The sequence below is a fragment of the Scleropages formosus genome, chromosome 4 (genome assembly GCF_900964775.1).
Source record: "Scleropages formosus chromosome 4, fSclFor1.1, whole genome shotgun sequence".
NCBI classification, from domain to species: domain Eukaryota; kingdom Metazoa; phylum Chordata; class Actinopteri; order Osteoglossiformes; family Osteoglossidae; genus Scleropages; species Scleropages formosus.
The window spans coordinates 17,951,878-17,967,481 of record NC_041809.1 but is presented as its reverse complement, the minus strand read 5'-3'; the positions used below and the strand labels follow the sequence as shown (position 1 = coordinate 17,967,481).

At 42.8% G+C, this 15,604-nt stretch overlaps 1 protein-coding gene across 7 annotated transcripts in view; it reads right to left on the bottom strand.

Annotated features, from left to right (window-relative positions):
* Positions 1 to 15,604, bottom strand: part of dlg2 (discs, large homolog 2 (Drosophila)) — a 238,858-nt gene that overhangs the window by 17,093 nt on the left and 206,161 nt on the right. For all 7 annotated transcript variants that reach the window (XM_018755316.2, XM_018755317.2, XM_018755319.2 and 4 more), the window contains one exon: positions 10,147 to 10,261. In XM_018755316.2, the coding sequence (XP_018610832.1) occupies positions 10,147 to 10,261 (115 nt within the window). The remainder of the gene's footprint in view (positions 1 to 10,146; positions 10,262 to 15,604) is intronic.

The window sequence follows — 15,604 nt, the reverse complement described above, 5'->3', positions numbered from 1 at the left end:
CCAGAGATGCAGGCCTCCAGGGAGATGAACGCTACTCGGGCTGAGTCACTGAGTACCCTATACCCCGAACTTGGTGTCACTGGAAAGGGAATGGATTCATCATGAGCTTTATTCAGTGGCATTATTCTGTCTAAATATCATTTTTTTTTACAGAACTGGCAGGAAGAGTGACCACTGTCAAAACAGTAAAGGATTCTAGGCTTTTCTGTGTATGCAACAGACAGTAAAACATAGTAAATGAACTCTGATGTCTTGCTCTAGCCCTGCCATTTCATGAAGACGCTTTAGAGCATGACTTGATTTTTGGGGGAAGGTTGGATGATGAAGCCCTACGCGCCTCCTGTCACATACGTCGCACGAGGGGCTCTCGCAAAGGACAGCGCTGCGTGGGAAGGGACAGTTGGTATGAGTGAGGAAGAAGTCGGAATCCCAGCAGGGCGCCCAGCAGAGAGCTTTCCTCACTCAAGCCACCTCCTTCCAAGCCAGATTTATGCCTGTCTGCCGCACGATCTGTGCCGGTTCCTATCGACCGCAGTCTGGGAGGGATCCATTAACAATGAGAGTTGCCGTGACAACGGCTTCTCTTAACAGTGGACTGGGAGCAACTGGTGAAGAGAGCGAGAGAACAGTTTTGGAAAAGATAACATCCTTAAACGACAGCTTAAAGTAAAACTGGAGACAGCTCTGCAAATTCATTCATTATAAATACCTCCTCTTCAGCGTCCCCGTCATCCAGCGGAAAACACTTAAAATATGGCACAATCCAAGCCCCCCCCGCGCCCGAACGACAGCAAAAGATATGGATATTAGGCTATATCTATCTTAATATCAACCCTAGTTGAACGATGCCTGTTTCCGCAGACGTCTGCAGCCCCTTGCGGTCGCCATGGAGACGCATTGTTTTCGGAGAGGTGCCCTTTTTCGTGCGCACACTGAGGCACGTCAGTCACACATTCACACATCTGCCACACTTGGCTGCTCAATCTCCCGGGGGAGCTGTTATCTAGGGAGAGGTGTCAGCCGCGAGCTAAAGACACAATTGGGTATTCTAAAGCAGCCAAGCGTGGAGGCAGCACACATCCAGTTTCAATAAAACATCACATCACTCCATCGCTACAGTTCCTTAAGGAAGTCTCATTTACTTCCAGAGGTCACAAAAAATTCTGCGCTAAAGAAGAGCTCCTCCTTCATATTTCATTTCAGCACAGGACACGTATGTGGCCTGAAGAAACGGGCTATATTTTCCCCCTAAGAATACAGATGGTGTAGAGATGGTGAAGATATACTTCAAAGGCCAGTCAATAAGTCGGAATAAATACCAGCTAAATAGCTTACTGATGCCTTTTTTGGTCTGCTGTGCACCCTATAGTCCCTAATCTGTCTCAAAAAAATCTACAAATGTTACAAAACAACTAAACATTGTTGAAGGTTGAGATCAATTTTCCATTTGTTATGACATTTAGGACAATGTTGTCCTTTTAAAAGATCAAATACCACAATTCGATGTTATGTACATAATGTTGTTTTAGCACCAAAAAAAAAAAAAGATCAAAGTCCTTCCAGAGAAAAACAAAGTAGTTCAGATACACACCGCAATTTATTCAATGAAACAGGGTTTAGAAACTGTGGACACAACATTCATTCGCACTTATTTCTGCAAAAAGCAGCCCTGTCTCCTGGATAACTAAAAAACCAGACAACCGGAACAGTTTCAAGTACACTGAAGCGCTTTACTCGTGTTTTCTGCAAATTGATTACATCTTCCCAATCATCACTGGACCTGATCGCATTTATTTTTTTCCTTGTCACCATCTCCCTCAGACAGATTTTCTCCACAGTCCAAAGTCATCATTGTGCAAACTACAGTCCGCTCTTCCGAAACCAAACCTAATCTTGGATGCGGTACAGGAAAAAGGACATATTAATGTTATTACATCTCTATTGTGACAAAAAAGCACCGCACTCACATTTATGACAGATTACAAAAGACACACACATGCACTTTTAGGAGATAAATAAAAAAGAAAGATTTCAACTTTGCCCGTGCTGCCATTATGACAGCTAATAAAGTAGAATGGACGTCAGTGGTGCGCTGGACGAGGACTCATCAGCTATCCTTTGTCAACGGGTCGTCAGAATGCAGCACTTACACTGAGGTTACTGCTGAGCTGTCCACAGCAATCGTTCTGAAGTTATGACCATCCAAACAGAACCTCATCGGAATTCTCATCACCACTTCCCTGAACTGACTTGCAACCACATCAATATGTTGCCAAAACAATATCCAGAATGCCCATAGCCCATTCTGACATGTTATTCTAATATGAAGGAGGTATAAAGGCTTAGCTCTAGTATGATTCATTAGCTCTAATCACCCATTCCTCTTAAACATCTTTTTTTTGATCATACATCATCATCTTTCCACCTTCCGCAGCTGAAGATGTCAACACACTCAAAGGCAAATGCGCACTTTTATGCCACACTTCCCAGAAGAACTGTGAAAGGCACGAGTGTTGGCATGGCAACCATATGTTACGCACAGCATTAAGGCACCCCAGAGAGCTTCAGCGAGCTCCATTGAAAGCCAGAGGAGGGGAACACCATGATTTCCATCATAAACAAAAATGATCACATTCAAGGCAGCCACCCATCATTAAACTTACAAAGGAACAAATGCCCTCCTTTGCTGCCTTCTTTCCTATGTTGGTTAAACAATTTATAAAAAAAAAAATAAATTAAAAAAAATGCTCCTTGGGTAACAAACAGGTAACTTACACATTTCCACTGTCCTGTTTATTTATTATACTTGTTTGACTTACTGTTTTCTAAAAACTACAGTATACACACTAGTGAATGTGATCTGTGTGTACCTGCTGAACTGACAGATGGCAGTACAAGCACTCAAAGAAAGAAAGAATGTGGGGCCACCTTAAGTCAATTCACTTCCACAGTGTTTACAACTTGTATCTGAGGTTTGTGAGCACCGATGATCTGCACCAGTAAGAAGAGACATACAGTTACCATGGAGACCAAAGCAGTGATAATAAAGAAATTTGAAGATGACAAACATCAGACATGCTTACAGAATGAACCCAACAGTCAACAGAATATTTAGGAGCTTGAGGAGGCAACATATTTTTATTTTTGGTCGTTTTAATTCAGTTTTACTTTTAATGTACCTCAAAGTTAATAAAAATATTAAAAGCCTTCCAGAATAACATTTATTTACATTAAAACAGTATTCAAGGTTTTTATATAATTATTTTTCTGATTTGGAGGTACACATAACTTTGAAGCTACAGACAAAATGAGTTGCAAACAGTCTTCCAGTTCGAGCTGTGTTCCTAAATTGAAAAGCACCTTTTCTGAAACTGAGGAAGTGATGTGGGGTTTTTTTCTGAAAATTTGTGTACTTATAAATTTGTAAACAGTTTTTTGGTGTCTTTTTTCAACTCTGATTATTCCTACTATGATGGTCCCCTAGACCTTCTGCTCCCTCCATACTGAAACAATGATATAAACCCATAGCGACTAAAACATTCACCAAGAATGCTGTTAATGGTTATCACCAGTTACTCGTAACCAGTTCATACGGTTAAAAAAAGGAGAAGCTGATGCTTCAGCTGCAAAGAACTGCATTCAGGACATTTCAAGCAAACAAAGTAAAAGGGCAAATACTCCTCCAGCACCATCTCAGCCCTGTGGGGCAACACCTGAGTCTTTATTTTTTGGATCATGACGTCAAAACATGGCCTCTTGAGAGCAAGACAACACTAAAATGGTAGACCGCACTGCTGTACACCTTCCAAATGTTAATTCACTGGGTTTCCTTTGTGACTACAACGCAATGAGCCATTTTTCCAGGATGTCACTGTGCTTATGCTGGGTATCTTAAAATCCTGTACGTATACCTGAGACATTGTGATAAGCAAAGACGTTTTGCCGCAAGCAAAGAGCAGAAACCTTAAATGTCTGTTGTTGATATCTCACTAAAGCAGAAGTAGTTAATTTCAGCTTCCTATAGTGAGATACTAGTGAAAGCATTTCTGTTCAGGAGTGTTGAAAAACATGCAAAAATATGTTGTATTATTTGAGGATTTGACACTGCATACTATTGACACTTCAGTGAATTGGCAGTGATTTATGTAATGTAACATGAGGTTGTTGTCATGTGACTGAATTTATTCCTCTAAGCTGTAGGCTTCTGGAGTCCTTTAAAGGCAAGGTCAATCATCTGCTATTAAGACACCTTTAGGAAACCGAATGTACAGGGGAAAATGGCATTATAGAGCTTTAAAAAAAATTATAAAAAAAAACGTAAAAGAGCTGTTAAGCGAAATGAATAAACTTGGAGAATCTGGAGAGCTGGGATTGCTTCGGAACAGCTTGGGATCCTCTCAGCCAGATTATTCATAGGCAAGTCAAACGGTAGCGTAGTAACAACAACAAACGAACAGGATAACGGCTTCAGTCTGAAGTACGGTGTGCTGACTCACATTCAAGATGAATGAAATGAAGTCAAGCAGCTTCACACTTTTCCAGTAAGCGGAAAAACTCCATTTCTCTGCATCAGTCAGCATGAGCAATGGGGTTAGAGGTCAGTTAACACAGTCAACAGGGACTACTGATCAGTCAGCAACACCAAAAGAGGCTGGTGGTCAGTCAGCCAGTCAGTAAGTAAAGCCAATGGAAGACAATCAGAGCAGAGAGGCAGATGGTAGCTATCAGCCTTTTTGTGGCAGCACTCAGTCCATTTGTACCAAACTCAAGATTTAAATTAAAAAGTAAGATTCACAGACAGTAACTGCATATGCAGCTCAGTGCACCGAGTCCTACGAGAGTCCGGGAGAATAATTTGATTTCAGCTGAATGTGCTTGTGTAAAGAGATGGCAGGCCGCCAACTTCTGGAAGCCTACGGCCGGGAAATGAACACATAACCAGGCTGCCTCCCGACCCTCCCAGCTAGCCACCCAACCTGGCGGGCACGTGGCGTCGGGCGTGAACCTCAGTAATGAAAGGCAGCGTGGGCTAATTGTGCGGCTCGCCTGTTGAGGCTTAGCTCCCAGACATGACTGATGCTTTCCAAATGGCAACTGACAGCCCATAGCTCGGGGCGAATAGGAACATCCAGTACGTCAAGCGCTAGTTCAAAATGTGGAAGTAAAAAAAGCGTAGAAAGACGCCTGTGATGAAAGAGTAATCAGCCAGGCCTCGTCCAAGGGATTTATTTACATCTGATGACAATTATGTAAATGCGTATTTTGAAATAAAGCCTCAGCTGTGATAAACATTGCAATAATTATGTGCATCATCTCCACGCAAATAATATATTTCAAGTCCCTCCAGTATGTGCTAATCCAAAAAAAAAAAAAAAAAAAAGCACATTTAGCCACAGTCTGCTAAGCCTATAGAGAAAGTGAACTCAGAACCTCAGTACCATGTTTGATCAAATAAATAAATCAACAAAGGACTGAAGCTCAATGATCTAAGACGAAACAAAACAGCAGCAAGCTATTCTATTAAGCATCGCTGAAATTTCACAAGAAGAAGCCTTCCTTAGTCATCTCTCTGTCTTTGGTTTCAAACCGATTGAAGCAACACCTCTGCCTCTAATACAAATGTATTTTTAAAACCGCTCACGGTTATTGAATGCTCTACTTTGCATCCATGCCGACCATCAAAAGGCTTTAGCTGGAAATAGGACGGAGAATGACACACAGCAGAGCAAAACGCACTGCAAAAAACACACTGCACATTTAGATAAGCGCCACAAATGTTAAAAGGGTTGCTTAGAATGGTTCCCATGGCGCTATCAGAAGTAGAGCCACACTTGGACTGCAGCTAAAATTATGAAAAACAAGCTTTTTTTTTTTTTAAGGTGTCACTCTAGTGCACCAGTTGGACTGAGAAAACCCATTCATGATTTATGCTTTGGGTAAAATAAAATCATGCAGTGCTGTCAAGCAAAAAAAAAGAATTGTTCTGGAATAAAATACCGGTCTGCGTTGGAGGGGAGCTGCGGATGGGTGGGAAGGAGCTCTAATTGCGTTGTCAAGGTTACTGGGTGATGGTAGTGCTCACAAGGCCATTACAGTGTTGAGCTCACCAGCGGCGGTGAAGCAGGAGAAGTTCTGGCAGGCGTGGGCTTGGACGACAGCGGCCGAACTGTTGACTCACCGGGTTTGGCTCTGGACTTCCTCGATGCTGGTGGCTAAGACGGCACTTCCACTACTTTTACAGGAAACTTTTTAAAAACGGCATTTTTACATTTGCATTGAAAGCATCAGAAGACAACGCCACATCTCTTGAAAACTGCTCCAATGCTTCTGAACATTTGCGCTTATTGTGCAAGGCAATTTGAAGTGTTAAGGTGTGCAATACAAAGCTACCGACAACTGTGGAACCGTTTACAGAGCTGGATAACGTTTACCGTATCAATTCAGGACAAATACCGTGATCAAAAATACTACAGGAAGAGTGGGGATTTGAACCCTTGTTCTTCATCTGCCAAGCGCTAACCTGCTGGCTCACACAGTGCCACTGTTACTTCACCTAAAACACACATCTGATTGAACGCAAACCGAAGTTTCTAAAGTATCTCGTATCATCCGTTCATGTAAGTGTGCACTGTACAGTTAATGAACGTTGCACGAATTCAGCTTTCACATGCGCTTGCAAACAAAAATAAGTATGAAGATAGTGACCTTCCTTCTAACTGCTGCTGAATAAAATGCAGACATAGCATTAAGCCACATCAGTGGTAATTGTATCTTTCTACACAAAAGTGCAATATAAAGTAAAAGAAATGACCTAATCAATAAAGGATAACAATAACACGAGGGCAGTTGGGACAGAAGAAGTATGAAGGCAATTAATGCTCCACCAGAGAACAATGCAACTGCCATTTGCAGTCCGTGCCTCTTTGGGCCAAATATTAGCTCAGGGTTCTGGATGCACACTGCCTCTTCCCGTGTTGACTCTGTGCAAATTTTGTCTTCCTTGCATTTTCTTCCCATTATATCTGAACCAGCAGTCAGAACTCCCCGAACAACTGGCTCCCATCTGTCAAGCTGAACCATAGCAGCAGTTACACAAAGAGCTTGCACAGCTAACGTGGGTTACAGTGATGTATGACGGCACACCACCGCCTGCGGGCCCCCCACCACCACCACCACCACCACCGCCACCCACCCAGTTTCAAAGTTGTGCACCACCAGCCCCATTCCTGCTGCATTCTCAGTAATTGAGTCCACCTGGAATTGGGCATTCTGCCTTAGCTTCCGGCAGCCTGCCACCACCATTCACTGCAGTCACGCCTTCGTCGGGAGGAAAACCATGATTACCGCGGTACTCCTCGTCTCCCTTTAAATCTCTCCGTGAAACGGGACTTGAATGAGTTAACATGGTTTACATGGTTTCAATTGGGGAAAAAATCCCGCGTGCGACTGTGGTAGCTGGCGCTTTATGAATTTACAAGCTCGTGCCCTCATCCGAGGTGCGTTTCCAGGCAAAACAAACACGCAGGTGCAACAGAACGGTTTGTTTCAAGAGCCATGCTCTGGCTACAGTACCATTCGCTGAGCCCACTGCTCAGGTCTCTAGCGGAGAGACAACGAGAGCATTTCATGCCACGATGGAGATTGTTTGGGAACTCATTTGGCACAAAGACACCACAATCCTTACAGAGTATAAAGACCATGATGTCCTCCTCATTGGCACTCCCCTGCGCTGCTACCATAAACACCTCACATATACACATAAGCAGACAGTACAGTCATGTTGGGCATTAAATCCACAACATTTAACTTGCAAGAATACATGATGAACAGATATGTAAAGTGTGCCGCTCCTCTCCAGATGGAGATGAACAGAGATCTGTCCATGGTGCTGAAACACTCATGTACCTCACAGCTGTGAATTAGCAATGGAGGAGTGGAGTGTAACCTCACAAAGCATTTTCATCGTTCTTCCACTAGGCACCACCGCTGCTACCTGACGTAATTAGCCATTGGGAGAACAGCCTGGCACTTAATTTGCTCAAATTTCATCTACGAGGGACAACTAAATGGCAAACAAATTAGCCACCAAACAAGCATGTCCCTGCACTTCAAATCTGTTTAATCTACATGAGAGGTCAGCGTGCTTTTCTGTTAGACGCAAATTGTGAGCCTCGGCTTAAATTTCCCTTTACAAACCGCGAGCTGTCCGGGACACAAGGAAGATACACTGGCAAGAGACGGAAAAGACATTCAACAAAAGACCTCTAAACATCATCGTGTGGGGTGATATGAAAAGAGAACTAAGTGTAGTTCACTTCACAGCTACAAAAATATCAGTCTATAAAATGACTTCTCTGTGCTTGATGGGTGTGAAAAACAGCTCAACACATCTTCCTTCACTTAGTGGCAGACTATAAAAGGTTCAAAAATGTAAGTTATAAAGATTATTGGCAGAAAATGCAGGATGCAAGTGTATTAAGTTGAGATAATGGTTAGTCATTAGTAATGCAAATACAAAAAAGAGACAAATATATATGATAGTTGTTTTGTACCAATAAATTAAGAACGCAGTCTCACTCCTGTTGAAATACCCTTGAGCAAGGTACTTACCCTGAATTGACGTAACTGATATAATCATTGAAGATTAATACATGCCTTTATTATATATGTAACAAACAGCATTTCTATAGCCTGTATTTTCTCATTCCCCCATTCTCAGTAACCACTTGCCTAATGCAGGGTTGCAGAGGTCCAGACTCTATCCAGGAAACACAGGGTGTGAGGGAAGATAAGGTGATAGCTTGTTTCTCAAAAGTTTAAAAGATAGAGAAATAAAATTCACATGATTACTAGAGGGGGGGTGCAGTGGCACAGTGGGTTGGACCGGGTCCTGCTCTCCAGTGGGTCTGGGGTTCGAGTCCCGTTAGGGGTGCCTTGAGGCAGACTGGCGCCCCATCCTGGGTGCATCCCCTCCCCCTCCAGCCTTACGCCCTGTGTTGCCAGGTTAGGCTCTGGCTCCCTGCGACCCCAACTGGGACAAGCGGTTCAGAAAATGTGTGATTACTATAGATACATTACAATAATAATATTAAAACTGCTGTCTCAGTTGTGAAATTAGACACAATTTAACCAGTTGTAATTAGTTGAGGCTGTCACTGTGGCAGGAAGTTGGAAATACATATTACAGGTTTTGCGATGGAAGAAATATTAATGTTAATAAATTGAAGGAAATGGTCAGATTGACACCACATAGATATCGCACATTGTACATACTTTCTACTTTCCAGTAAGTAACTCCATGGATGGATAGATCCTTTCTGCAAACAATCCATCAAAGCTTCATCTACTGCTTTGGCATGAATGTACCATGTGAAATACACTAAACTTTGCCACAGAAAGCAAGAATCTTTAGAAATGTTTCCAAAACATTATGGTGAGGTATAACTCAATTTGTTCCATTTTTAATAAGATGCTTCAAAAAGTATAATGTCAGGAAAATATGAAAGATTACTGTACAAGTATTTAATGATAAATGAAGGATAATTAAATATAAGTAATGAGTGATTGATTGATGAATGATGAGTGATCCTTAATTAAATTCATTCTTTATTATAATTAATTTTACTTGATTATTTCATTTATTTATATTTAATCCTAAATATGTCCATTCATAAGAAAAAAGCCATGCCTAATGAAGGGTCTTATCAGAGAGACTCTTATATCCAAATTATGCTTATTCACATATTTCTGATGTTCAACTACAGCATTTTATGTTGAGATATAACTTCTCTCTGCACACAAATGTAAACTGTTGTTCCATCTGGAAAACAGGTTAAACAAGCATTGAGATTTGAGATCCTAAAAGCAACTGCTAGAGAAGAGAAATCTTGAATGCATGTCACATAATTCATGACCTTGGCTGAGGAACATGGCATCCGGTAACAGAAGGGGGGTACAAAGTAGATTTACAGCCCTTGTTATTATAACAGAACCATGTAAAAATACCTTTTAACAAAAATACACAAATCAGATGTTGAGGAGCATGACTGTATTCCTTTGTTGTCTTTCAACACACACAGGCATACAAAAAAAAAAAAAAAAAAAAAAACAATTTTGTTTGGCTTCAAGGAGTCTAAAGAGCCTTACCTGACATAAAGCGAGCGCTTCTGATTGGTTCGCAGGGAGCCTGACCCGGAGCTCATGCTGTGGTTCATCATCTGCTCACGCAGGTCATGAATCTTGGCCTCAAAGCGTGCGTACTCTGTAGTGGACAGAAAATGGCCACAGATTATAAACTATGCACAGCTCATCTCTTCACGAATCTCTTCGACAAGAACCATTCCCGACAATACAGGTTTGCGGGAGAGAGGTGGTGGGGAAGGGGGAAGGAGGGAGTGGTGCAGGGTGCCAAGGCAAGATAAACAGACACGAGTGGACTGATCTCATCAGGACAGTTTTGGTGATCCCCTCTGACTGCAACAGGGGGCCCTGACGATCAAACTATTAATAGTTAACAGAGGCAGGCAGTGTTTGGCGAGCTTGCAAAGATCCTGTAGATATATGCAGGCCACACACACGCCGCTCCAGTGGCAATAAGCTCTTAGTATCGGCCTCTCATCCCCCAATCCCAAACACAATGCACAAAGTCAAAAAACATACAGCAAGTCTATCACCGAACAGAAATGGACTCATTTAGTGTCACCCCAGTGCAGTGAATACCAAACATACAGACACAGCCAAAGCGAAATATACAAGTCAGAAGTGACCTCTCAAGAACGACCACATAAAGATATAAAATTCAAAAGGCACAGCACTGTGATTACCGAGTGAAAGAAAACTTGGGTGGGTTGCTGTTATTTAAAAAATATAATATATATAATATATATATAGTATATATATTTGTGTATGTGTGTAAATTAGAAAAAAATATATAAATATAAATAAAAAATAAACAAAAAAGATTCATTTTGCTGAAGAGGAAATCTCTGCTTTCTCACAGTACAGAACCCCATAACAGGATCTACAGAAAGCAGTGCTGCAGTTCATAAAACCAACACTACACTACAATTTTCAGTAAGGCAAACTTAGAGGAAGCTGTGATTCACTCCCATTGCTTCTTTTTCATTCTGACATTCCTTGAAAAAAATGGAAAGACGAAAAAATATCAAGTTATGGCCCAGCACAGTGGCTATACATCTATTGACGTAGTGATCAACGTATGGTACCAAGATTTCCTGTAAGGAAATCATTCACTAACATTATCACATGTACCAGGTATTTTAGAAAAAACAAAATCGATACTACTTTAGAAATGTTATAACACAAATATATTATTTATGCTAACTGACCTTCAACATACCAGTAAGAGCTTTTAAAGTCCTGCAGCTTAACTTCTTTCAGGAAAAAAAAAATGCTGAGATTACAAGCATTGTGTTCAATGGTTCTGTGGACTTGCTCCTCCGTATCATAAACGCATTAACACTCGCGGAGAAGGACCGAGACCGAGCGCAATGCCATCTAAGAGCCTGGATTCATAACATCACACTGGGCATATCTCATACAAACATCACGCTGAGGTTCAGTTTTCAACTTTGATAAGAAAAGATGTTATTAGACGATAGTGCAGCCGCTGTGAACACCAAAGTGTACCACGGTAAAGGCAGGACAATGAGCTGATGAGAAGACTTGCAGCAATACAGCAATCAAAAGTTTCCCCTTGAGTGTGTGATCCTGCAGGGCATTTCCAGGGGTGTTCTCCAGGATGCTGCTAATTAAGATGGTCCTGGGATGCAGGGGTAACTAACAGAGTAGGGTGCTTCACCCCGGTAACCGGGCATTGAAGCAGACGTCCGGGGATCAGTTATTACCTCGGCTGAGACCACTGCCCTGCTGAACCTTGACGGAGAAGATTCACCTCATTTGTGCTCATCCCAAAGCAGGTGGATGTCCAGCCTTGGGAAATAACAAGCTGAGTGCGGTAATGAGAGCGGTATGGATGTGATGCGGATGTGTCGGCCCACTCCTGATGTGCTGAATGTGTTAAATTGTCACTCATTTAGCTTCCTCCTAGTAGTGTGTGAGCTAAATGAGTGCATAACTGCAATATGTAAATGACAAACCCCTGAAACATGCTTCACTGGAGATGGGGCTGGTCAGCAGTTCAAAGGTGGCAGAATGGACACACATCACGCTGCTCATCAACATACACACACGTGCATACACTCAAACACTCACATACATAAGGCCACATTTACAGAGGAACAAAGTCACATGAACTCTCACGCACAGACATACGTGTGAGCGGAGGAGAATCTGTAACATGTACAGCACGGATCGTTGACACACACTAAACAGACACACGGGTTAGTTTTCTGACGTTAACGTGATGCAAACGCCATGATGCCGAGTTAGAGTCAATGGGATCGCCCACAGGGTACCGTCCCGGAAAAGTGCAGGTGGATCACACTAACACACTGATGGTGTGTAAGACTTGTGACAGCAGTGCTTTAGTTGCTTTTCGCAATAGACCTTCAAAGTGCATCTGGCAGTAACACTTACACACACCCAGTGTACAGCGCTTCCCATTACTCGTGAAAAACTCCAGTGATCTTCAAACCCCGACAAACTGGGAGCCCCCAACTACCACATCCCACGCGTGACCAGGCCAAATGGTGTCAAATAACCTTGCTTCAGCACTGTCTCAGAACAGTGAGCTGGTGCAGCTCCAACCTACCGCAACCCAACATCTGACCCAAAGAAATACGACGTGGGAATGACCGTCTCCAAGCGTCCGAGCGACCGCACGTAAACCAGGAGTTTGAATGGCAGGGCGTCGCACGGCGGACAAAGCTATGTGTCCTGATAGCAGGAAGGAGGGATAAATAGTGCTGGCAGACACTGAGACATAAACACAACAAAGTATTTAACAGCAAAGGCAGAAGGAGGACCAAAAAGAGGATCCTTCAGCAAATACTTAGAGCTGGACTCTTACCAGAGGACAGCATCAAGCGCAGGATGTGCACAATAAAACGTATCACCCAATGTTTTTCTTCCAGAATACTCGCACATAAATACACATGTGTACATGGGATGATCTGATTGACTTGAAATGATTTCTAGAGCAGGAACGAAAATCCCCGAAGAAAACTATATCATGTCCTCAATTCATTCAAGTTATTTACATACAAAAAAGAGCTGAGAGTTATTATTATTCAAAATCACATGTGCCTAAGAGTGTCGGCCTCAACCAAACTGGTTCCAACAAGAATTATGTGTAAAGGAAGGTTACTGTGAGCAGCGCGCAGAGTGACAGTTAAACGGCTCACGGAAAGCTTGCACAGTGTGGCGCGTGTAGCAGACATACCTCGCAGGCGTGTCCGTGCGCCGGGGACAGCGTGACGGAAGCCTCCTTCAGCGAGTCATTCCAGCAGCTGCTGCTAACCCTTCTGAGCGAGTCTCTCGTTTCCAGCACAATGCCACGCGCGCGCGCACACACGCACATACAGAGGAGAAAACGCCTGCCCGAGGAAAACACCAGGCACGAGAGCGAGTTTGGCAGCATGTGATGCTGGCTCCAGCCTGCCTCCTCTCTTAGCGAGGGGTGGGAGAGAACCACACACACTAACAGCGAGTGAAATGGAGACTGGAGAATTATACCCCCTTCCTCAGTCTTGGGTGGAGCTGTAGCGATACATAAATATGCATACAGCGCACCCCTATGCATGTGTATGTATACACACACACATACACAACACACACTTGTAGACACTCCCATTTGATTGCATACTCAAAGCATCATAATTCCTCACCTTTAATGTTATTTCTCCATTACTGGACTGCACACCAAAGTTTTCTACCTTTAATATTTTACTGTACTGTAGCCAGAAGCGGTTTAGCTCAAAGCAGAGCAGTTACACAGAGGTTCTCCACTCTAACCTCCAACAGGCCCACCGCGCTTTCCCAGTAATCCCTCCTACAAGGCACTGGACACGCTCCATTCCCCAGCGCACTTCTGGCTTCCAGGAACAGAGAGCAGAACAAGCTGAGTGGAATTAATCCAGGGCCCCGGAAACCGTGGCCATTGTTGATGGCGGTGGTGGAGGCCAGTTTACGCCAGGATGAGCAGCAAGTAAGAAGCTGATAACTCGTTCATACCCTGCTCCTTCAGTCTCCGCTTATGAAGCTTAAAGCCCACAGCTGTGAATATTACATTTACATGACGCCTTTTTTCCAAAGCAACTTAATGTTGTAAGATTACAATTATAAGCATATAATTATTTCCCCATTTTTACAGATGGATAATTTCACTGGAGCAATTCCAGGGTAAGTACCTTACTCAATGGTACTACAGTTGGAAGTGGGGATCAAACCTGCAACCTTTAGATCCAAAGGCAGTCGCTCTAACCACTACGCTACCAGCTGAAACATAAACTTCGGAATATATTATCAACGGGTCACTTTGAAAATCTTCCTCTGTGAAACTTCAAGGATCCAGGTAGGATCACACCAATGTACACAGTGAGTATCTGAGACTGAAAAACACTTCAGGAGATCTCATGGGTTCAGCTGCAGTATACACAAAGAATGGTTTAGCAATGTCTGTGCAAGTTGCCATTTATCTTAATATATCCAGTGCTCTGTTAAGTCACTTTTCCACTGGTCATTAGTTAAAACGTTATAAGACCAAATCTGGGGTAAAAAGAAGGGAACTGAAGGCAAATGTGTACTGGGCCAATCCTGAGATTCTTGATAAAATCTGTCGGGCTGGTAGTCTCCCACCTGGTCACATCCATCCCTGCAGCATCCGACAGGCTCTGACAGCTGTCTCCACGCATTGCCTCTATAACCTCTCCAAAATCAGCATCAGGCCTCCATCCTGGACTGTGACACTGACGCGTGGGTTTCTGTGTATTTATACACGGTGCCTTGCAAAAGTACTAAAGTATTCAGACCTCAAAAATTCACAATGCTGAGATAATAGTTAACACAGAGTTTCCCTGTATTTCAGTATTTTTACTGTGAACTCACATTCTCTAACATGAAATTGATTATTAGCCCGCAGACATTTTAAAGAAAAAGAAAAACTGAAGTATGCTGCTTGCATAAGTATTCAGACCCCGTGCATTAATATTCAGTATCAGCTTTTGCTGCAATGTCAGGTTTAAGTCTCCTGGAGTAAGCATGTACCAGCTTTGCACACCATTCAGGAGCTATTCATTCATTCATTCATTCATTCATGTCTCCGCTTTGGAATGCTGAAGACCTGAAGTCTACACCAGGCACATGGACATGGGGCACAGGTAGCACAGCATGAGCCCTGTGACTAATACATTGAATTACTGACAATACACAGTTCGCACGTGAATAATCTGAGCCTAGAACAGGGTACAAAACATGTCTAGAAAACACTGCCATATACAGCACACACAGCATATCAGTATACAGTATACGTGCTTCAGCTGTGCTGCGGCCAGCTGTTGAAATCCTACTGAGTCCTGGCCATGACGATGCCATTTATGAAATGCTGTAACTCAAATATGCTATTTGTTTAAATTGCCCTGTTTAATTGACCTTAGGAGCATGTTAATTAAAAAAGTCCAGAAGC